Source organism: Rutilus rutilus, assembly GCF_951802725.1.
Source record: "Rutilus rutilus genome assembly, chromosome: 1".
NCBI lineage: Eukaryota > Metazoa > Chordata > Actinopteri > Cypriniformes > Leuciscidae > Rutilus > Rutilus rutilus.
Window position 1 is genome coordinate 72,692,305 of NC_140209.1, and position 24,010 is coordinate 72,716,314.

Here is a 24,010-nt window from a genome sequence, read left to right on the forward strand (position 1 = left end):
TGTAGAAGGTTTGATGATTTTTAATTGAAGCAACTCCTTAATTTGCTCTTCAATAAAATCATTTTTGATTTTCGAAACTCGATATGGTCTCTTTCTTATAGGAAGTTCGTCAATCGTTTTAATCTCATGCTTGATCAGGCTTGTACGTCCAATATTTGTGGTACATACTGAAGGCCACTCCATCAAGAGAGTTTTCAATTGATTCTTTACCTTGACTGCCGCCTGAGAGTTTTCTACTACTTGATCGATTAACTTCGACTTCTCATCGCACATCAACTCAACTTCTCCTTGGGCAGCATAAAATCGTACAGCAGGGTACTCGTGCGTTTTATTAAAACTCATGGGATGACTGGAGTTAGTATCAGGCAGAGATATACATGAAGTATTAAAATCAATGGTGACCTTGGCTTCTTTAAGGAAATTCAAACCTAAGATGATAGGTACTGCCAAATCCTCTTCATTCATCACATAGAATGTGACCTCGTGTTTTGATCCATACATCTCACATTCCCAGAGTATTTTACCTTGAGCTTTTTGACTCTGGCCATTAGCAAGCATGAATGTCTGATCGCTTCTGGTCAAAAGCTCATCCTTTCTCTTTAGTCTCTGCCATACTTTCTGCTGCATCAAAGAAAAAGTGCTTCCCGTATCAATGACCGCATTGAAGAATGAGTGATTTAAAACCAAGGGTGCCTGCAGTACATTATTACACTGAGAGCCAGCAGCAGGATCAAGCAGCATCAGGCGATTAGACTGATTTTTCTCACCAGCAGAACTCTTCTTCTGTTCCTCACCTTTCTCTTGATTCCACCTTCTTTTATTCTCAGTCCAGTCCCTCTCTATTTGGGTACCGAGACGAACCAGCTCATCAATAGTTTTCACCGTTCCCCTCAACAGTGATGTCAACTGCGGATTGCAGTTTCTTAACGTTGCCTGCACTAATTCAGCTTCAGGCAGCAAAGGGTTAATTTTCAGTGACATCGCTCTATAATTGAAAGCAAAGTCTCTCACCGATTCGTTGACCCTCTGTCGGTAATTTGCCAATTTCTGTGCAGCAACTTCCTTGTGGTCTTCATTCAAAAATATCACATATTTGAGCTTAATTTTTTACAAATTATTTACTTTAAATTTGGGTAGGAAAAATTCAAGTGGAAATCCAAAAATTACTCTCTTGTACACATGCTTTTAAAGAAACAGATTTTGAATTATTTTAAAGTGATGCCCTACAAATGAGATTGTTAGTAAGAAAGTCCCTTTAGATCTTTTAGAAACCTGTGAAGGTTCCCTTACTGAAGCTGCTGACGTTCACTTTCTTCCCTCAAGACGACGTTTTAAAACTTTTGCTTTTGGTGGTGCTTTAAGCTCTATTATACTACTTTGTGCCAAAGTTTTGTGATTTTGTTTTAAAGGGGACATATCATGCTAAATCCACTTTTTTAGCCCTTAAATGCATTTTGTTGTATAATTGGAGTGTTTAGAAGTACAGAAAAGTTGAAATTATTCTCTTCAGGTGCTTTGTTGATATCTTTATATTCTGTTTTGGTCATATTTTTCAACCTGTTCCGATTTTTCTGTTATCTATGACGTTTTTTGAACTATTACGTCACAGTATTTGCAGCGTAACTGCCAAATAAGGACATTGACTTCCTGTCCAACACTTCGAGCAATCCGCCATTTTTATTTCTCGCTACAGTTTAGTGATGTTACGTTCGTGAATGAATCGTTCTTTTTGAACGAATCCTTTAGGTGAACGAATCGTTCTCGTTCACGTAATCCATTGACTCATATTTCTCGTTCACTGAAATGTGAAATCCCTCCCTCCACAGCAGCGCGGCGCTATGAGCAGCGCATGCGCAGCTCAGTGAACCGGTGTTTTCAACCTGTCAAAGAATGAACCTCGAGCCAATAGCCTTCGAGTATGAGATGTGACGGAGCATGTGATTTGTTGGATGTAGTGAACGAATACGCCCTTCACTGACTGACCGAGTTGCTTTTGAGTCTGAACGAGAGAGAGATCTTATCATTTGTGAACGAGTTGAACGAACTGGTACATGTCGTTCATGAACGAAAATAACCAGTTGTTTGAACGATAATGATGGCGAACCGATAGAGCTAGGTTTGTGTAGTTAGCATGTTTGCATCAAAGAAAGAAATTTACACTTTACCATTGTAATGAAAACAGGTTAATAACGCAAGATATTGGTTAAATATAACAAAGACAAATTAACATCGTAATTTTTTACTTGGTTTGAGCTAAGGGGGGTGCACTTGACTGTTTACTTGATTTAAATTTACACTTCTCGTTACCTGCTTTTCTTATATTTTGTTTGTGTGTTTTAGTCTTAGTTTTGTGGTATTTTGCACTTTGAACAATTTACTTGACTACTTGTGTTCATTTTGTATTATCAAAAATGAATTCATTACGTTTTATTCATGTCATATGCACTTCTCTAAAAACTAAAACAAACCAAAAAAAATATGACAGTATTGGTTAGGTCTCATTTGCGTAACGTCAGCAAATAGCATTTCAGTTCGGGCTGTGAAGTGGCATGTACAGATGGTGGACAACCAGAATGCCTATTAAAATAGGTGATAAGAAATCACTGCGGCGAAAATAAACCAGCCGCATTTCAAAGTCGTTCCCGAAATGACCGCCAGGTGGCGCAAAGGGACATTGTGCAAAACAGCAGCAATTGCCGTATTTTAAAATGTAAGTGGGTTAAATATAAAACCCTAAGCCTAATAGGCATATTTTTCATATATATAAATAGGCCTATTAGGCTACAACAGAATAGAACCAAAGATAGAATCAATTTTAGAACTGAAAAAATAGAATCAAAAGTTAAAAATAGAGACGATATTAGGAGCAATGACGCTGAATATTTTTACTATTCTATTGAGGAATTAGATAAATGAAGAGCTCTCGTGATCGATACAATTGCATAGTAATTTATAGTGATTTCAAAAGCAGTCCTTAAAAAAAAAAATACATGGAGTAGTGTGGCATATTTTTTGAGAGATTACGCGGAACACGTTTTAGTTAAGATCCTGGTTTCAATGCCCTTAATGTATATAGGCTAGGCTACGTCTTTAAAAAAATGTCACAACGCATTTTGAGATTGTTTTGAATTAAACATTGAAGTTTAAAATGTAGTGTTTTGGCACACCAGGCCGAGTGGCGTTACGCATTGTTCAAAAATCAGGTTTTATTCTGGCATGTTGAATTGGCGTTAGAATTTTTTTTTAGATTTATTAGATTTAGATTTTAGATTTCGTTAGATTTATTTTTCTCATAACAGCTAAAATAACTTAATATATGCCTTGTCTTAATATGACCTACTTAATATAGGCAATAGGCATATAATAGCCTATATAATAAATTAGCAAAACTTGGCCACTAAATATTTAATTTTCAATTATTTTTATTATCACAATTCAATTTTTAATTTTATTAAATTGAACAAGCGCAACAATCAGCATTTAATCAAATATTCTAAAAGATGTATTATTAATAATAATGTTATTTCAACATAATATTTCGTTTTTTCGACATAATATGTGTGCGTGCAACAAGCAAGATGTGTATTTGTAAATCCGGTGATGCGTGCATTGATTTTTATCAATTAACTAGTGTTTTCTGACAGTGTCGACTGAAAAGATGAAGTTGACGATCGCCATATTTGTAGTGAACGCACCTAGAGAGAAATGCACATAAAGACATAATCAGAGAGTAGCCTTTTTCTTTTCGTTTTGAATTATTTCGTTTGAAGACATTTCAAGCTTTGTGTATTTGATGTATTTATCATGTCTGTGTGAGGAATACGCTGAGTTTTGTTAAGTTAGGAGGATGAGATGCGCTCCAGCTGACATGCAATGCAAGTGACCGCGCGGGCGCCTCCATGATTAGTGTCTGTTATATTTGCTTCTCTTACTTATTAAATCCAGGCAATTGGTTGATGAAAAATTGATTAAAATTAAGATACAATTTATAGAAAACGAAATTCACTTTAAAGAAAGGTTTTCTACTAAACAAAACTTAATGAAGTGGTCAAAATCATGTCTGACCCACTCCGTATCCATCTCTCGATATAATGCAACCTATCTTACTTGTGCTGTTCACATTTCATATTCAACATAGATGGAAAAAAATAACATTATAATATTTTAACAAATATGATACTAAATGAGATTATTTAATGGCTACAACAGTATAGTAGGCCTATAGACTCTATTTGTACAAATTGCTGCACATTAATTTAATTAAATGAAACCTTGTAACGAATTCACACTGTAGGGTAGACTGTGTACAGTTGAGACACCTTAAATAACTTGCGTTCGCAGCAAGCACAAGTTGTGATTTTTGCTGTGGACTTGCATATTAGTGTCAGCTGGGAAGGAAATATAGAGACCAGGGCCCGGTTTCCCAAAGCGTTTTTATCTCTAAGTAGGTCTTAACCTATTCCTTAACCTCTCTCTTAACCTTATGGGACGGTTCCCGAAACGTTCGTACGCTAAGTATACACAGCAAAAACTCCAGTGTTAAATTAACACTCCTGGGAGTGTATATGAGTCCACACTCAAAAGTGTAAAGTGTTAAAATATGAGTGTTAAATTAACACTCAAGAGTGTTAAAGTTAATGAGATAATTAAGTGATTAGTTTAGTGATGATTGAGCATTATTGAAGACACCTGATGTTAACAAGCAGAATCACTGAAGGAGGAAATCACTAATTGTAAGTTACCATTGTGGTGATGGGTGTTTGCTTTAGTTGGGCTCTTGACACTTATATGTTTACTTTAAATTTTGCTTATTGATTTATAACAGTCAGATGAACAAAGAGACAATGTGATCTGATGGTGTTGGTTATGTTTTGACATAATCATGTTGTGATCCGTAAAACAAAACTTATTGAGATGGCTTAACTTGTTAATTACAGCAGCTCTGTGATTCTACAGCACATGATTTTCAGTATTTTTCATATAATCCAAAAATATTTCATAACCATTGTTCTGATCAAAAGGCTTTCAAATGAATTTATTTAGAAACACAGACATCAATAATCAGCCTGTGAATCTCAACAATGGTGACAATAATAAAGCATGTTGCAGTGGCTGCCACCAATCACAACTCATTAATGGCTCCCATCATGCATTGCGGTCTGAATAAATTATGATCTGAATTGTCTGTGTAATTTACTTTTCCTAATTGAATATTCTGCTCGTCACCATTGTTGAGATGCATAGACTGAATCTTGACGTCTGTGTGTGCCTAAAAGAATGTTTTTTTTTTTTTTTTTCAAAACAACTTTTAAGAAATCCTTTGTATTATATCTAAAATTCTGGATATTTATGCAGATTCACAGTTATGCTGTAACCAACAACATAAATCTAAGTCAGAAATAAGGATCTTAATGAGTTCAGTGATCAAGTTCAAATGATGATTGTCATAATATAACCAACACCAGCAGATCACTTTTTTTCTTTGTTCAACTGGCAGTTATAAGATACAACAGCCAAAGAAAATCTAAAGTAAACATATAAGGGTCAAGAGCCCGACTAAAGCAAACACCCATCACCATAACGGTGGCTTACAATTTGTGATTTTCTCCTTCAGTGATTCGGCTTGTTAACATCAGGTGTCTTCAATAATGATCAATCATTACTAAATTAATAACTTAATTAGCTCATTAACTTTAACACTCTTGAGTGTTAATTTAACACTCATATTTTAACACTTTACACTCTTGAGTGTGGACTCATATACACTCCCAGGAGTGTTAATTTAACACTGGAGTTTTTGCTGTGTATCTTCTGTAAGTCACACTTTCGTAAGGTTGGTCTGGACCATTCATAGCTCTCTCTTAGCGTTGTTGCAGGTCTAAATGAATATAATTCTGAAGTTTTAATACACCCAGACAGTATTAAATTAGGCTAATTCAAGTGTTTTCATGCAAAGAATAAAATTGTCATTACACTGATTGTTGTTAGATTTTTAATTATATTATTATAAAATATTATGAATTGAATTAAAACGCTCTTTTAAAGGCCAGTGAAAGCATAGGCTACTGTCAGTTAAGTCCTATTCGGACGCTAATATTGTTTCTCATGGGCTCGTCCGGTATTTTAAACATTTACAGGGGTAAGTCGGTGATTTTATTCCCGTCCGAATTTATAATATCAGTGTTTTTCTCACCCAATCCGCGTAAAAATCCCTGGCCAAATTAGTACCTTCTGTTTTTGTGACAAACAGGTCTGTGGTAATTTAATTGCCGTCTGAATCCACATCTCTGAGTTTACAAGAGATTCAAAATTCACGGTTTAAATCCTTTTTGATCACTGCCGAGCACCGTACGCAAGATGTAAACTTTTTTTACTGAAATGCTGGAAAGTATTTACACAAGAACAATATTTCATTGCAGCTCCACCTCAGCGAACAAAAATGGGAAAGAAAAGGCGGCATGTAAATTTTTGAAAAGGTTATTGTGGCAGCAATAGGCTATGTTACAATTTTAAAATATGTAGGATAGGCTATTATAGGCTATTTATAGTTTGGATTATTTTTTATAATATCCAATAATCATAATAAATTGCAATTTCAACTATTTCTGAAGTGCTTCTTTTATAAAGATGACCGCTTTTTCACATAAACAGCCCCTGCACGAGAGAATAATTGATCCTCGAGCCATCGATTTCAAACAATTCAGCACCATCGCCACGGACAGCGCCGGGTCACGTCGCACGTAAGAAGGTATATCTTAAGCAGCTTTCTAAGGTATAGTTCGGGGAACACACTTAGGAAAATAAACAAATTTGGTAAGATATATCTTTCGAGTCTTCTTAGCAGGCTAAGAGTGAGCGTTATCGGGAAACCGGGCCCTGACCTCTTGGAACTTTAATTGAATACATAGCGTTGGTAAAGCATACTGAAATTACATCCCTACAAATGTATTAGGCCCTACTGAAAATAAATGTATCGAATTTAAGCAAAGTAGCCTAAATATTAAGACTACAAGCCCTTTGCTTTTTTACGTAAAGGCCTCTTATAGCCGACTTTGTGTTAATTTAATTTGTGTTAAAGTAATTTGTTTTTTTGGCACACCACGACGAGTGGCGCTATGCATTGTTCTAAAGCCAGGTTTTATTCTGGCATGTTGAATTAGTGTTCGACAAACGCGGCGGCCGTTCATTTGAATGAAGAGCGCTTCTCGCTCGTGTGAGCGAACACACACTGGAACGTTAGGCCATGTCACAACGAGTGAATCGTGGCCGAGTGGTAGAACTTACGTTACGATCATTTAGATGACACGGGTTCGAATCCCGAACTAACTTGAACTACTGATATTTATATTAGCCTATTAATGCATTTTATAGTCTATTGTTGATGCAGAGAGATTTGTCTAGTTCTAAAACATAGTTTTTTGCTTATAGCCTATTTACAAAATAAAATCACCATGCATTTCCATTTTACACTAAGGAACAAATATTATACAATGACTTTACTTCTGTAGCCTATAATAATTCCAATCGTAATTTCAAAAGCAGTTCTGTTAAAAAAAAAATTATATATACATTATATATATATATATATATATATATATATATATATATATATATATATATGACGTTTAAATGACAAACAATAAAATCAGAACCAGTATTCTGTTGCGTTCATGGTTCCAGTGGCAGTAATGCATCCACGGCTTTTCAAAATGTCACAAAGCGTTTTGAGATTGTTTTGAATGAAATATTGAAGTTTATAATTAAGTGTTTTGGCACACCACGACGAGTGGCAAACTCTTTGTTTTGTTTGGCAAATTTAGCTAGCCTGTGGGGGGTTTGGAGAAGGCAATAGTTGCTTTATCGTGGGGGTGCAGGACAAGAGGTGTTAATGTTCCGTCTTTCATATGGAGAGTGTCGGAGCCAGCCTGATGAGCAGGCAAATGCTAAATTCTTTTAAGGATTAATCTCAAAATCTCCAAAAGTCCATATGTAGGCCCCATATCTTATTAAATTATATATTGTAGTTTTATTGATTGTATTTAAAGGTTTTCCACACACAATTTCAATTTAGCAGATACAGAGCTCTTTAATTCGCGATCAACCTCGTTTTATTGTAAGGTGAATTCAGCAAGGCATGTTGTATCTTTGAAGGAACAAAAGCTATTTGTTACAGTTTTTTCTTTCGTGATTTGTGTGGATGACACACAGCGACATATACAGTATTATCAGCTGTATTGTGTTTTTTTACGCTGAAACACTCTAAAAAATGATGTGTTGGATTTACTTAAAATATATATGCACCATTTTTGCAACACACTTTTTAAGTAATCCCAACTTGGAATAATTTTAATTAAAATTAACAAGAAAACCTTTGTTATATGTACTTAAATATTTGAGTTCACACAACTTTCTTTACTTAAAAATCTAAGTACATATAACAAAGGTTTTCTTGTAAATTTTAAGTAAAATTATTCCAAGTTGGGATTACTTAAAAAGTGTGACGCAAAAATGGTGCATATATATTTTAAGTAAATCCAACACATATACAATTTAAGTAAATCCAACACAGTGCAGGCCATGTGAGATCAAAATAAATCTTAGTTGTGTTAACTTAACATTTAAGCTAATTTATAAATAAAAATAAGACTATGAAATGAATTAACATTTTTAACTTATTTTAGATCTTCAGCTATTGGTCTGCGTACTGCACTGCTTTCAATGTCTTAAAATAAATTAAACATGCAAATCACACACAAAAAAAGCATTTAACTTTATTTTTTGCCACAGGCTGCAAAGCCTGAAACCACAATGAAATGTACAACAAAATATGGCAAATTGACAAATGGAAGTTCACTTACAACTTTTTCACCCTTTGCAACACTTAAAAGATTTTCTGTTGAGCCACCTTTCATGATGATCCTCAATGTGAGCTGCTCCAGTTCATCTTTGTTCCCATGAGTATCCTTAAAAAACAACAAAATCTGCATTTACTTGTATCATCACTTTTTCAGATTGTCGCGAAAAATACATTGCATTGAAAATACATTGTATTGAATCACAAAATTAGAAAGAAATGTACCTTTATATTTTAAAATAAAATTAATATCTTACAGCCTCTTACATCTAATTTGGTTAAATTAATTAATTGCCTTTATACAAGTTGTTTATTTAGGTTTGGAGCTCAAATTGGTTATTGATCAATTTTAGATGCTCACCTGATAATACTTGATGAGATTCTCAGGATTTTCCGAGAGGTAGACAATTATCCTAGTCTGTAAGACTATACATTTTAATATAAGTGCTAATAGTACATGTTAGATATAAACTACCGGTCAAAAGTTTTTGGGTGGTACGATTTTTTAATGTTTTTAAAAGATGTCTCTTCTCACCAAGGCTTCATTTATTTGACCCAAAATACAGCAAAAAGTGTAATATTGTGAAACATTTTTACAATTTAAAAATAAACTTTTCTATTTTAAAATATTTTAAATTCAGTTTATTTCTGTGTTGGCAAAAAAATCTGACTGACCCCAAACTTTTAAATTGCATCTTAAAATATATTCAAATAGAAAACGGATACTTTAAATTCACAATATTACAGTTTTTGCTGTATTTTGGATCAAATAAATGAAGTCTTGGTGGACAGTTGGGACTTCTTTTCTAAACAGTAAAAAAAAAAAAAAAAAAAAATCGCACTGTGTGTGTATCTATATAATTATTATTTTGTATGTTGATCAAAAATCTATCTAAAAAAATAATAATTAAATGTTACAAATTAGTCCATTATTAAATGCCTAAATATAAAAATGAGTCTATTAAATAATATTGATTAATTCAAAAAATAAATAAATATAAATATATTAGTTAAAGTTAATTAATGAAGACTTTTGAATGAATCTCATTGAAAACATTTGAACAGTCACTACTGGAATATAGCCTAACAGTGTAATAGATCTACAATCTTTATTCGAAGCTAAACTTTTGTTTAAAGGGCATTTACTTATTTTGATAATAATTTCGAAGGTTTAATAGACAGTCGTCATTGTCATTTAGGAATAATATTGTGCTTGAATCAAGATCGTCATTTTTTAATGATAAATCGTGCACATATGGAGCTGCATATATAATACCAACGTATATGCATATATAATAAATGACAACTACATTTACTTAAAAAATACTCAAGTATAAGCTACGTGACAACTCGTTAATGTAAAGTAGGAATTTCTCCGTGCGGGAGAGCGAGCCTCCCAAGCGCCGTCTGAATAGTCCTCTTAATGCACTCTAAATGCAATCTTAATGCATACGTGCCAATGCGATGCATGGTCATATCCCACGAAATAAACAATAACATTCGATGGAAGCTCACTCGCTTAATAATTCAAATAATATAGGCTATTTGTTTTTGAATACTCGCGCACAGTCACTCATTTCATAGGCTACACCGTCACTACAAACGGTTTCATACGTATTCGTAAGTAACGCGTTTCTAATTGTTGAAAATTCATAGCAATTCTGAAATTCAGTTTAAAGGTAAATTTCTTGACCAAAAATGCAATAAACGAATGTACCTCAAGTTACAAAAGTTAAGCTTACCTCTTTTCAGTGTCTTCATCACGTTGCGTTTCAGAAAATCTTCACCCACTAACACAATAAACAAGTGTTTATTAATGTTAAAACGTCAAATCTAATATTTTACTAAGTTTACAGAAAGTTAAGCTTCCCAGCTGGCATTCGACTGACCTTAAACGTTTAAATGTGGTTGAAATAATGTCAGTTTATGGAAAAACATTAATTCAACGTCAAAACAATGTTGAACACCAAATGGTTGAAATGGTGTTGTTAACTCACTGTGGATTCAACATAGAAATATAAATAAAATTTGAGTTGTACGTCAAATCAACATTTTTTTTACAACCATGACTTTTAAACATTTTGTTGAAATATATCAGTAGAAAAATAACGTTGTTCCAACATCCAAACAATGCTGATCAATTAACTGTTGAAAAAGTGTTGATGCATGAATAATGATACAACGTTGAAAGATCAAAGCTGAATTAAACGTTTGTTAAGTAACATTAATTCAACGTCAAAACAACGTTGAACACTAAATGGTTGAAGTGGTGTTGTTAACTCACTACGGATTCAACATAGAAATAAAAATATTTTTTTTAGTTGTACGTCAAATCAACATTATTTTTTTACAACCATGACTTTTAAACATTTTGTTGAAATATATCAGTAGAAAAATAACGTTCCAACATCCAAACAATGCTGATCAATTAACTGTTGAAAAAGTGTTGATACATGAATAATGATACAACGTTGAAAGATCAACTCTGAATTAAACGTTTGTTGAGTCGTGATAAAAGCGCTTTCTAACGTTACATCTTTTTTAATTAAAATTTTTTTTTTATATTGCATAACACATTTGTTACAATTTGCCGAAAAAAGAAATTGATCTTGTAATACATCATTTAGATACAATTCATGTTTTCATAAGGAATAAAAAATAAAAATAAATACACATCAGCCAATAGAGATTTGAGACGCTTTCTACATCTCCTGGCATACTTTGAGAGCAACTCCAGTCTGATTGATCATTTTGGAATATCGTTCAACACAAGAGCTTGATTGGAGGACGGCGGTTGTCCATCACACAACTGTGATTCTATTGGCTCTGACGGTTCCAGACAACACCCGATTGCGCATGCGCGAAGTGGGTCTGTGTCGTCATCATCAGGAAGATTCTGACCTGGACCGGTTCGGAATGAATTTGGTGGTAACATCTCAAACGGTAAGAAAAGTTTTTGAAGTCACATTTTACAACTAGAAAATCCCTAAATAAATGTTGTGTGTGCCTGACTCTGTCACATATATTAATACGTATTGTGTTAATTAATATTGTGTGTATGGGCAGAGACTAGTTTTACCGCGAACCGCCGTTGTGTGCTAGCTAACCGCCAACCGCCGTTCTCTCTGTGTGTGTGTGTGTGTGCGCGCGCGCGCATGCGCAGACTAGTTTAACCGCGAACCGCCGTTGTGTGTGAGGGAGTGTGTGTGCTAGTGTTAGGGATGTCTCTGATGGTCGAACGCGGCACATTGACACACTTTCCATCCACAAACTTTAAAAAATAAGGTTGAGATTTCACATTCTTCTTCCTTCTCTTTTCCAGAGATTTGGAAGAACACGACTTGAAATTCTCCTTCAATGGGTGTTGTCCCCATACCTAACCCAACCATATATTTGAATCTGAAAGTAATTTAACCCTTAAAACAAAAATCATTTACATTTTTGTAAAATTTAAATACAAGTTGATGTGGAAGATATTATTTAAAAAATGATGAGCACAGCCCTCATTTGATTGAATGTTTTTATGACTTATTTTAAAATTAAATGATTTTCTTTATAAAAAATTTAGGCTTAAAAATATTTAGTTTTTATATTTTACACTCCCAGATGTATCACAAAAAATGGAGATGACAAAATGCAAAATTGAATGAGAATTGAATGTGAAATCTCAACCTTATTTTTAAAGTTTGTGGATGGAAAGTGTGTCAATGTGCTGCGTTTGATCAACTAGAACAAAATTAAAAATTGCTCCACTGGCAAATTTTTCTATTTATTTTGTGAAAATTTGCATGAAACAAGTGAAAATTGTCTAAATACAAGTTACTTTTTAATGTATGAGATTATTTTGAATAGAAAATAGACATTTGACTAGAAATATCATAAATATTCTTGGTAAAATTGAGTTTTTGCAGTGCATTTTTATTGGGCAAATGAAAAAACTTGGATCTTGTGGTGTAGAGCGTACTCAATACATTATAAAAATAATAATCAATCGCTTCTTTTTTAGAATAGAATTCCAGAAGAGAGTTCTTCAGCTCCTTGTCGAAATCAAGGATACAATTCATGTTGCCACCTCATCTGCTGGAACAAGTTATGAAGTGAAGCCGGCAAAGACTGAAGAAGAGCTTGAAGCTTTAGAGAATCGCTTGGAGGACAAGAATGAGGGAGCAGAACTGGTAAGTTTTAAATAATTAATCTTGTAAAGTGCTGGCAAAGTTTCATTATGACAATTGGCTTGTTCACTTTGGTGACCACTACAAACTCCTCGTCCTCATCATGTGCCTGCTTTGTGGAGGTCTGGACTCTACTGACCACTTTTTCTGGTTATAATTTTAATTTCTTGTTTCTTGTTCTTTTCAGAGTAAACATCTGAAGACGTTGGGAGGCGTTGATGCTGCAGACCATGTGAAGAAGTCAATGGCTGCGTAAGTAACTTTATGTTCCTTTTTTGCATTAGTTTACAGTGATGTTCCCTGTCATATACTGTCATGCACTCCCCCCACACACCCACTTACTCACTCTCTGCTACATTTTCATAATGAACTTGATTGCAATATAATATTCTAATATAAATCTGTTTAACCATGGCAGAACTATGACAAATAAAATGATGGCCATAATGAGCCTCAGAGGAAGAAGTGGGAAGGTTGCCTTCATGAAGACCTGTCTCTACAAGATAATCTGTGGTAATTTTGCTTTAACATAGTAGTTTTGTAACAGTGTTTTAAATAATTGAATATAGTAAGCAGAATAATAATTCATAAGAAATGAAGAAATCATTTTAGTTGGAGGACTCTACAGAGCATGCTCTAATATTATATATAGTACTCCATTCTGGGCTCTAGACTAACTTCTCTACCGGCAGCACTGGTTACTACCAACTGCCTTTTGTTGCTTGCCCAAGCACATGATTATCAATGACCTTGCACATTGATCAATACTAATTTATATACTTGAAACATTGGCAATTCCACAAAAGTTGATATTTGCAAAATATTTTAATTTGAGAGGTTAACGTTTGCTAATACTGATCTGTTTTTCCCCCCCTCATCAGACGGTGTCTTGAGCTCATTTGATACAACTACAACAAAAGTAGACGAATACATAGCCAAATACTTGAAATATGCACCAGAGAGGATAGGTGGCGGTGGCAGAAAGAAGTAACAAGAAGGGAAGATTTAACCAGCCGTGTTCAATGTTGCCCAATGTTTGGTCCGTTTTTCTAAAGGTTAAAGTTCAACACATGTGTAAAATGATGTTGTGTGAAATGTTGGCACACTTGCAGCCATGCAATAAAGCATGTTTCTTACGTCAGTGAAATGTCTTTATTAATCTTCTTCCTGGTCTTGCTTCGACCAATTGGCTTCTTCCTAGCTGACTGTGCGTGTCCGCAAACTTAGTGTTTATGTATCCATTTCAAGGTGTTTAGTGTTATTGTTGAACACATCAATACTTTAGTGAAAACAGTTTTAACAAAAACTATGTTGAAAAGCAGGACTTTACAGTGACGTTGAAATTTCAACGTTGATTGGATTTGCAAAAACTAAACCAAAATCAATATTGATTCAATGTTGGCGAATTCACCCATGTTGAGAAACGTGACGTTGTAATGACGTTGCTATTTCAGCGTTGATTAGATTTGCAAAATCTAAACTAAAATCAATATTGATTCAACGTTGGCAAATTCACCTATGTTGAGAAACGTGACGTTGTAATGACGTTGCTATTTCAACGTTGATTAGATTTGCAAAATCTAAACTAAAATCAATATTGATTCAACGTTGGCAAATTCACCTATGTTGAGAAACGTGACGTTGTAATGACGTTGCTATTTCAGCGTTGATTAGATTTGCAAAATCTAAACTAAAATCAATATTGATTCAACGTTGGCAAATTCACCTATGTTAAGAAACGTGACGTTGTAATGACGTTGCTATTTCAACGTTGATTAGATTTGCAAAATCTAAACTAAAATCAGTATTGATTCAACGTTGGCAAATTCACCTATGTTAAGAAACGTGACGTTGTAATGACGTTGCTATTTCAACGTTGATTAGATTTGCAAAATCTAAACTAAAATCAATATTGATTCAACGTTGGCGAATTCACCTATGTTGAGAAACGTGACGTTGGAATGACGTTGCTATTTCAGCGTTGATTAGATTTGCAAAATCTAAACTAAAATCAATATTGATTCAACGTTGGCAAATTCACCTATGTTGAGAAACGTGACGTTGGAATGACGTTGCTATTTCAATGTTGATTAGATTGACGTTGGAATGACGTTGCTATTTCAACGTTGATTGGATTTGCAAAAACTAAGCCAAAATCAATATTGATTCAACGTTGGCGAATTCACCTATGTTGAGAAACGTGACGTTGGAATGACGTTGCTATTTCAACGTTGATTAGATTGACGTTGGAATGACGTTGCTATTTCAACGTTGATTAGATTTGCAAAATCTAAACAAAATCCAACGGTTATCCAACACTGACACCTGACGTTGATTCAACGCTGACTCTACGTTAAAATGCCAGCTGGGTTACCTTTTCATCATCTTCGTGTGCTTCACAAAATGGCTTCAATTTTTGACTGGAAAGGCATCACGGGAAATTACATATCACGTGGCTCCTATAGTTACTTAAAATGTTATGTTAGATTTACTTAATTTTGACGCAATTGTTATAGTAGTTGATTTGACTTGTGTTTTTTTATTTTATTTATGCATACATTTAAGGTCACCTGGTAACTTATATTTTTGTGTTATACACACTATATATGTTAAGTAGAGGTTGAAAAGTTATGAATACTAATTTTTTTGTGTTTAATCGAATTACTTTTATAAGTAATGGTTGTTCAGCCAACGAAGCGTTTTTTAGAGTGAATGCTTAATTTCGAGAAAGACCCGGCGCGCGCAGTGAGGGAGACCAAACTTACTAAAAAAAGATCCAGCGCGAGAGAGAAGCAAAGAAAAACGCCTGTTCTTAATTTATGTTGCTTTGAACTTTTTTCGTTTTGTACTGTTTTATTTTTTAATTTAGCTGCAATTTCTTTGACAATAGAAATTTAAAATGTTGCAAGAATAAGATTCTGTGTTTCTTATTTTGCATCACAAAGGGAATAAACTCTATCGATGCAACCCTGTTTAAATAAATAAACTGTCCCGACACTTTATTTATACCTTGAAATGTGCGATGGGTTTTCAAACTTAATTAATTTTCTTTTTCTTTTACATTTTCATTGTTTATTTTTTAATTGAAAGCAATACTGTATTTAAAGTATTTTTCTGATTTGTTCGATCTGTTTTGAAAAATGTCTTCCGTTGCTATGGCCGGGTATTACTGTCAGTCATCTCAATCTCGTGAATGATTCACACACACACAAAAAAATAATTTAGCAGATTAAAGACGAGCTTCATCATCTTCATTTTCTGGTGCGATCGGCTGACAGTCTTCCTTCATCAGATTCATCAGTGTCGTCTTTGCAGCGGCTCAACTGGAATGTAGCAAATTTATGTTGTAATGTACAATTGATAATTAAACAAGATGATTGACTTTAATAAACAGATGCATATTTAAGCAACAAGAACGGAAAAACATAAACACTGTCGGCTACACTGAGATTCGATCTCAGATCGCTTGAAGCTCCGAGAGGCTATTGTTAATGCATTGACCACAGAGCTGTCGTCTGAATTGCCCAGGTCTTCTATTTTTCTCTGTTTTAAAAGTTTGTTATATTGTTTTTTATTTTTTTATTTTTTTAACATTGGCAATTTACTGTCTTGAAATTATGTGTCGAAAAAATAAAAAAAAGTGTTTTTACAAGACCTTGTGCTGTTTATTTATTAATTATTATTATTATTATTATTATTATTATGCAGATGTTAATTCAGCCATTCTGTTGGATAAAAATTGTCCCTAATGTAAAATGGAAATGAATGGTCATTTTATTTTATAAATATAAAATATTTAATATAGGCTATAGGAGAAAAAAACAATATGGTGTAGCAATATTTTAGAACTATCAAATCTCTCTGCATTAATAATAAATAAGTAGCCATGTTTGTTCGGGATTTGAACCAGTGTCATCTGAATTATTGAAACGTAAGTTATAGGCCGCTCGGCCACAAATTTGTTTTGTTTTATTTTGTTTGAAATGTATTTTTACATATTTTGCTTTCGTTAATGTTAACCAATTCTGTTGTAGCATAATAGGCCTATATTTTTTCCCTAAAAGTTTGTTTATATTTTTACATATTCAATCAGTCTCATTTTTGTTCAAATAATGAAAAAAGTTTTTTTTTTTTTTTTTACAAGATCTTGCGCCATGTTTTTTTTTTTTTTTTTTTTTTAAATAAACAGATAGGAAACTTACCTTTTAAAATGCCGCAGTTGCTGCTGTTTTGCCCTGTCACTTGCGCCACCCGGTATAGCCTAGTCATTTCGCGAACAACTTTGAAATTCGACTGGTTTATTTTTGCTGCGGCAGTAATAGGCATTGTGGTTGATTATTTATTAAAGAATTCAATTGATAATCATAACAACATGTAAGCCTATTTAATTCTGAATATAACAAAGAATGCTTAAACCGACTAACATTGGTTAGTAACTGCAAGTCCTTAAAATGTTTTAATTTTACCGTAAATTATTTTAATTTATTTCACTGTTATGTTTCAGTTAATAAATCTACAAACACATTAAAATAACACGAAGTAAATGACAAGTAACCTATTGACATAGCCTTTCTAAATTATAGAAAAACTGGGCACACAATGTTAACGTGTGTCTACTTTGTTTAAATTTAATGAATTTGAATTCGTTTAACCACAATATTTATCTTGAATTTATCTGTGACCTCAGCTCAGATTACTGCCGCGGCAGATTACGGCATTAAAGAGAATAAACTGACACTTTTCAAAGTCTGTGATTACAGCGCCACTCAGCGGTAAAAGGCAGCAAATACACATCCCAATTTTGCCGCCGCGGGAACGGCGGCGGTAAAAGTCTCATTCTGGTTGTCCACCATCTGTATTTGGTTGGATCTACTGAACGAATATGCCTATCACTGACTGAGATCGCTCTGTTTTGAGTCTGAACGAGAGAGAGAGAGATCTCGTTCGTGAACGAATTGAACTAACTGGTACTTTCGTTCGTGAATGAGAGTACTGTAGATCAGGCGCGGATTTATGGGTGGGGCTGGGTGGGCACGTGCCCACCCAGATTGATCGGTGGCCCACCCAATCAGATTAATAAAAACAATTACAATTTTTAATTTTAATAATAATGAATTAAGTAATTTCATTTTAATAGTCTCCTGGGGACAATCAGGACATTTATGTACAGTAGATACGTAGAAAAATAGCAACAAAATAAAAATATTATGTCGACATATCACGTGTCAGTCCAGTGATGCTATCACGCAACACCGCGGGCGCGTTTCGGACCAAAAGTTTTCCGTCGCCGCGGCAACCTAACTGAGCTATGGCTAAACAACTATCATTGACACACTTAAAAAAAAAAAACACGTCTAGATGATGATATACTTCTGGACCATGTCATACCTGAGGAGGAGGAGGATCGTGAGACACTTAACGTTAGTGGCTTATTTTCTCATAAATGCGAACACGAAAAATAAAATTAATATTTTATGTTCTGTGGAGAGCCAACCCTTCTTCATCCGGTTTGTAGTAGGCTATTAGGCCTACTTGTTACTTTTTTGTGTGTGTCACGACCGTTATGGCATGTGTAGCCTATTTCATAAATATAAAACGCATGTGTTTGTGGACTGATATTTTTCTAATGTCTGGACTCCTTTATTAAGGGAGTATGGATATATAAACAGTTTTAATATGTATTAAATGCTTTTTCTGAGGATTTATATTTCAAGTTTTTACTGCAAATGTCACGTCCATAAGGCTGGGATTGCCCAATTTGAAAGAATTTATCCTCAACTAGATTTGTGGTGTAGGTATTGTATAGGCTAATGTTAAGTTCAAATTGGGTGTGTGTCGCGATTTCGGTTTCATATTGTTACAGCCCTAATTATTAGAATATAGACATTAAGAGAAAAATTGTAGGCTAATCTAATGCAAGTACTTTTACTTTTAATACTTAAAGTAGCCTACATTTAAAATCAGGTACTTTTTACTTAAGTAGGGTTTTCATTGTGGTACTTCTACTTTTACTGAAGTAAATATGTCTCTGGTTATTTGTACTTTTACTTAAGTATACTGAGATAGGCTACTTACTCCACCACTGTTCAAATCCAGAAGTTATACAGCAACTTATAGCCTATTTAAAAAAAGTTTTGTCAGCATTGCGATTCTCTTTGTACGCATACACTCTTTAATAAACGTTTTTTAACACAATTTAAACAACGTATTATTCAGTGCTACTTCTATATATTAAGTTGCTCAAGCAAGTGGTAAAATATTTAACCATGTAGTAGTACTTAGCTAGCTAGCCTATATTAAAATCGCAAAGATTTTAAATTAAAACTTAAAATTGACAAAAACAGCCAACTCTCATGCCTTTTCTTTTGCATTTAAGTTTTAAAACAATAAATCTTGCATGTCACAAATAACTTGCTTTTTCACCTCCACGAATGAGACGAGGTTGTTCATTATGTCGCCTTGTTGAGGTAAATTGTAGTTGTCCTTGCTTTACCCCGGTCTTAAAGTAGCCTAAAAAAGATGACTGTGAAAAAGAGTATAATTAAATTAAACGCATTTATGGTGAGATTATTATATTTTCATGTCAATCTGTGTTCATTTTGACCACGAACCATGCGCTGTCACTTTAATTAAGCGCGTGCAGCACAGAAGAAATAGACTTGGTGCGGAAACGATCTCTGCACTGCTATATACGCACCGCAACTGGAACGCATCGCCAGACCGCATCCGCGCGCAGTGTGAAAGCTCTAATACGGAGCCCGGGAATCAGGTGTGTATAAGCTTAAAAAAACCGAGGCCCCTCCGTATATTCACCAGGCCCACCTATTAATGACGTTCTGTATCCGCCACTGCTGTAGATCGGTCATTTAGCATGTGATTCAATCTCATTCAAAGCACAGTTATAGGTGTGCACATATAATTGGTTATATTCATATTCATATTCAACATACAGAACATCAACGTTTAATATAATCCCAGATTTATGAATGTGTATGTCTGACTAAACAATTAAAATGTTATTTATGCAAGAAAACTTTGGTTTGGTCATCTGAACCACTTATTTAGACTTATGTTATTAATTTAGTAAATAAGGCACACATTTTAACAAAGCCAAATCACTTTTTTGTAACAAGTAAATACGTTCGTTAAAACGTAGCATAAAATACACTCTTTTTCGCCACCTGCTGCAGTATATATGTAATATGAAGAAATTATCACTGAACGAATCTGAACGAATCATTTTGGTGAACGAACTGAAAATGAACAAGTCTCTGGAAAGAATCAAAATTTCCACCACTACTGCAGTTTTGTAGTCCAAGCTAAAGGATGCAGAAGTTACGAGAGGGTAAGTTAAAATGTTCGGTTGTTGGATGTAGTAACCCACACGCTTCATTACACCGTCTAATGTAGATGAACTGCCGCGCTTGTGACAGGCCGCATGTTTAACTGAAAGAACGAGCAGAGAGAGAGACCCCGGTCGCGCACGCTCACTCTCTCTCTTCAGAACCAGGCGAAAGTGTAAACAAGACTTCACCGTCTCCAAACTAGACGCTGTCTTGCTCTCTCTCCCTCGCACATATTAATCAAAATAAATCGACACGGTGGTAAAAGGTCGGAAGACCAAAGTTTCATGTGTAAATACAGTAACACACCATTGCGATACATCCATGAAGACGTTGTTCTGCAGGTTCGTCGTCTTCATTTTCATCTCGCTCCGGCTCCGACTCTGGCTCGAACATGTAAGGCTGGTTGGACAAGTCTTCTGTTGTTGACATTTTGTTAACAACATGTGAATAAAAAGTTTCTGTGCCGCTAGATAATCTTATCTCTGCTATCAAACTACAAAAATGGCCGAACGGGGTGGAGTTGAACCGAGTGTCACCACTACAACCTGGAGAGGGGGCGGGGTATGAAGTGTCTCAATTGTATTTAAAGAGACCGCACCAAAATGAGTTGCTCTCAGACGCACATCAGAAAAGGGGTAGAAAAGGGGCCTGTGGAGCTATAATAATGAGGAATTCAGACCCAAGCATTGCAGTTCCGCTTTATATAGACTACAAATGTATGATTTATATGTAAAAAGGAACGATTTAAAAGCATGATATGTCTCCTTTAAGCTTTGTATTCTGTATCCATTTAAAAGTTAAATAATATACGAAAACTAGAAAAAAAAGTTTGTTGAGACAAACTTTAAGTTGGCTTGAGAAAGCCGGACCAGAGAGTTTGAAGAAGTTAAAAGTAGTTAGAAGTTTAAAGTAGTTAGAAGTAGTTTGAAGTTTGAAGTAGTTTGAAGTTTGAAGTAGTTTGAAGTTTAAAGTAGTTTAAATTTTGATTGATAAATTAGTTAGAAAGAAAGAATAGTTAGAAAGAAAGAATAGTTAGAAAGAAAGAAAAGTTAGAAAGAAAGAAAGAAAGAAAGAGAAAGAAAAAAGAAAGATTAGTTAGAAAGAAAGAAAAAAGAAAGAAAGATTAGTTAGAAAGAAAGAAAGAAAGATTAGGTATAAAGAAAGAAAGAACGAAAGAAAGATTAGGTAGAAAGAAAGAAAAAAGAAAAGATTAGTTAGAAAGAAAGAAAGAAAGTAAGATTAGGTATAAAGAAAGAAAGAACGAAAGAAAGATTAGGTAGAAAGAAAGAAAAGTTAGAAAGAAAGAAAGAAAGAAAGAAAGAAAGAAAGAAAGAAAGAAAGATTAGTTAGAAAGAAAGAAAGAAAGAAAGATTAGGTATAAAGAAAGAAAGAAAGAAAGAAAGATTAGGTATAAAGAAAGAAAGAAAGATTAGGTATAAAGAAAGAAAGAAAGAAAGAAAGAAAGAAAGAAAGAAAGAAAGAAAGAAAGATTAGTTAGAAAGAAAGAAAAAAGAAAGAAAGATTAGTTAGAAAGAAAGAAAGATTAGGTATAAAGAAAGAAAGAAAGAAAGAAAGAAAGAAAAAAAGAAAGAAAGAAAGAAAGATTAGTTAGAAAGAAAGAAAAAAGAAAGAAAGATTAGTTAGAAAGAAAGAAAGAAAGATTAGGTATAAAGAAAGAAAGAACGAAAGAAAGATTAGGTAGAAAGAAAGAAAAAAGAAAAGATTAGTTAGAAAGAAAGATTAGGTATAAAGAAAGAAAGAAAGATTAGGTATAAAGAAAGAAAGAAAGAAAGAAAGAAAGAAAGAAAGAAAGAAAGAAAGAAAGAAAGAAAGATTAGGTATAAAGAAAGATTAGGTATAAAGAAAGAAAGAAAGAAAGAAAGAAAGAAAGAAAGAAAGAAATATAAGGTATAAAGAAAGAAAGAAAGAAAGAAAGAAAGAAAGAAAGAAAGAAAGAAGAAAGATTAGTTAGAAAGAAAGAAAGAAAGAAAGAAAGATTAGGTATAAAGAAAGAAAGAAAGAAAGATTAGGTATAAAGAAAGAAAGAAAGATTAGGTATAAAGAAAGAAAGAAAGAAAGAAAGAAAGAAAGAAAGAAAGAAAGAAAAGAAGGAAAAAAAAAAGAAAGATTAGGTATAAAGAAAGAAAGAAAGAAAGAAAGAAAGAAAGAAAGAAAAAAAAATATAAGGTATAAAGAAAGAAAGAAAAAGATTAGGTATAAAGAAAGAAAGAAAGAAAGAAAGAAAGAAAGAAAGATTAGGTAGAAAGAAAGAATGAAAGAAAAAAGAAAGAAAGATTAGCTAGAAAGAAAGAATGAAAGAAAAAAGAAAGAAAGATTAGCTAGAAAGAAAAAAAGAAAGAAAGAAAGATTGTAAGAAAGAAAGAAAGATTAGGTAGAAAGAAAGAATGAAAGAAAAAAGAAAGAAAGATTAGCTAGAAAGAAAGAAAGAAAGATTGTAAGAAAGAAAGAAAGATTAGGTAGAAAGAAAGAATGAAAGAAAAAAGAAAGAAAGATTAGCTAGAAAGAAAGAAAGAAAGAAAGAAAGAAAGAAAGAAAGAAAGAAAGAAAGATTAGGTATAAAGAAAGAAAGAACGAAAGAAAGATAAGGTAGAAAGAAAGAAAAGTTAGAAAGAAAGAAAGAAAGAAAGAAAGAAAGAAAGAAAGAAAGAAAGATTAGGTATAAAGAAAGAAAGAACGAAAGAAAGATTAGGTAGAAAGAAAGAAAAGTTAGATAAGTCAGTCAGATAGATAGATAGATAGATAGATAGATAGATAGATAGATAGATAAGTTCAAAAGATAGATAGATAGATAGATAGATAGATAGATAGATAGATAGATAGATAGATAGATAAGTTCAAAAGATAGATAGATAGATAAGTTCAAAAGATAGATAGATAGATAATAGATTCAAGCATGATTTACCATAGTTTACCATGATTTACCATAGTTTACCATGATTTACCATGATTTACCATAGTTTACCATAATTTACTATAGTATACCATGATTTACCATGTTCAAGTATGATTTACTGATTCTAGCATGATTTGTCATAGATTACCATCATTTTCCATAGTTTACCATGATTTACTATAGTATACCACGATTTACCATGTTCAAGTATAATTTACTGATTCTAGCATGATTTACCATAGTTTACCATGATTTACCACGATTTACCATAGTTTACCATGATTTACTATAGTATACCATGATTTACCATGTTCAAGTATGATTTATTGATTCTAGCATGATTTACCATAGTTTACCATGATTTACCACGATTTACTATAGTTTACCATGATTTACTATAGTATACCACGATTTGCCATGTTCAAGTATAATTTACTGATTCTAGCATGATTTACCATAGTTTAGCATGATTTACCATAGTTTACCATGATTTACCATAGTTTACCATTATTTACTATAGTATACCAAGATTTACCATGTTCAAGTATGATTTACTTTGATTCTAGCATGATTTACCATATTTTACCACGATTTACCATAGTTTACCATGATTTACCATAGTTTACCATGCTAGCATGATGCTAGAATTTTTTTACCATGTTGCTAGCATGGTTTACCATGATTTACCATAGTTTACCATGATTTACCACGATTTACCATAGTT

General features: G+C 33.4%; 2 protein-coding genes across 2 annotated transcripts in view; both read left to right on the forward strand.

Moving 5' to 3' along the window:
* The window catches only part of LOC311305794 (uncharacterized protein), a 1,216,100-nt gene that overhangs the window by 701,239 nt on the left and 490,851 nt on the right, over positions 1–24,010 (forward strand). The gene's annotated exons all lie outside the window — the stretch shown is intronic.
* LOC311305997 (uncharacterized protein) lies at positions 8,502–24,007 on the forward strand. The gene is made up of 4 exons (XM_084434122.1): positions 8,502–13,029; positions 13,214–13,278; positions 13,445–13,539; positions 13,908–24,007. Exons 1-4 carry the CDS (start codon positions 12,784–12,786, stop codon positions 14,015–14,017), a joined length of 516 nt encoding a protein of 171 aa, XP_084290248.1. The 5' UTR covers positions 8,502–12,783; the 3' UTR covers positions 14,018–24,007.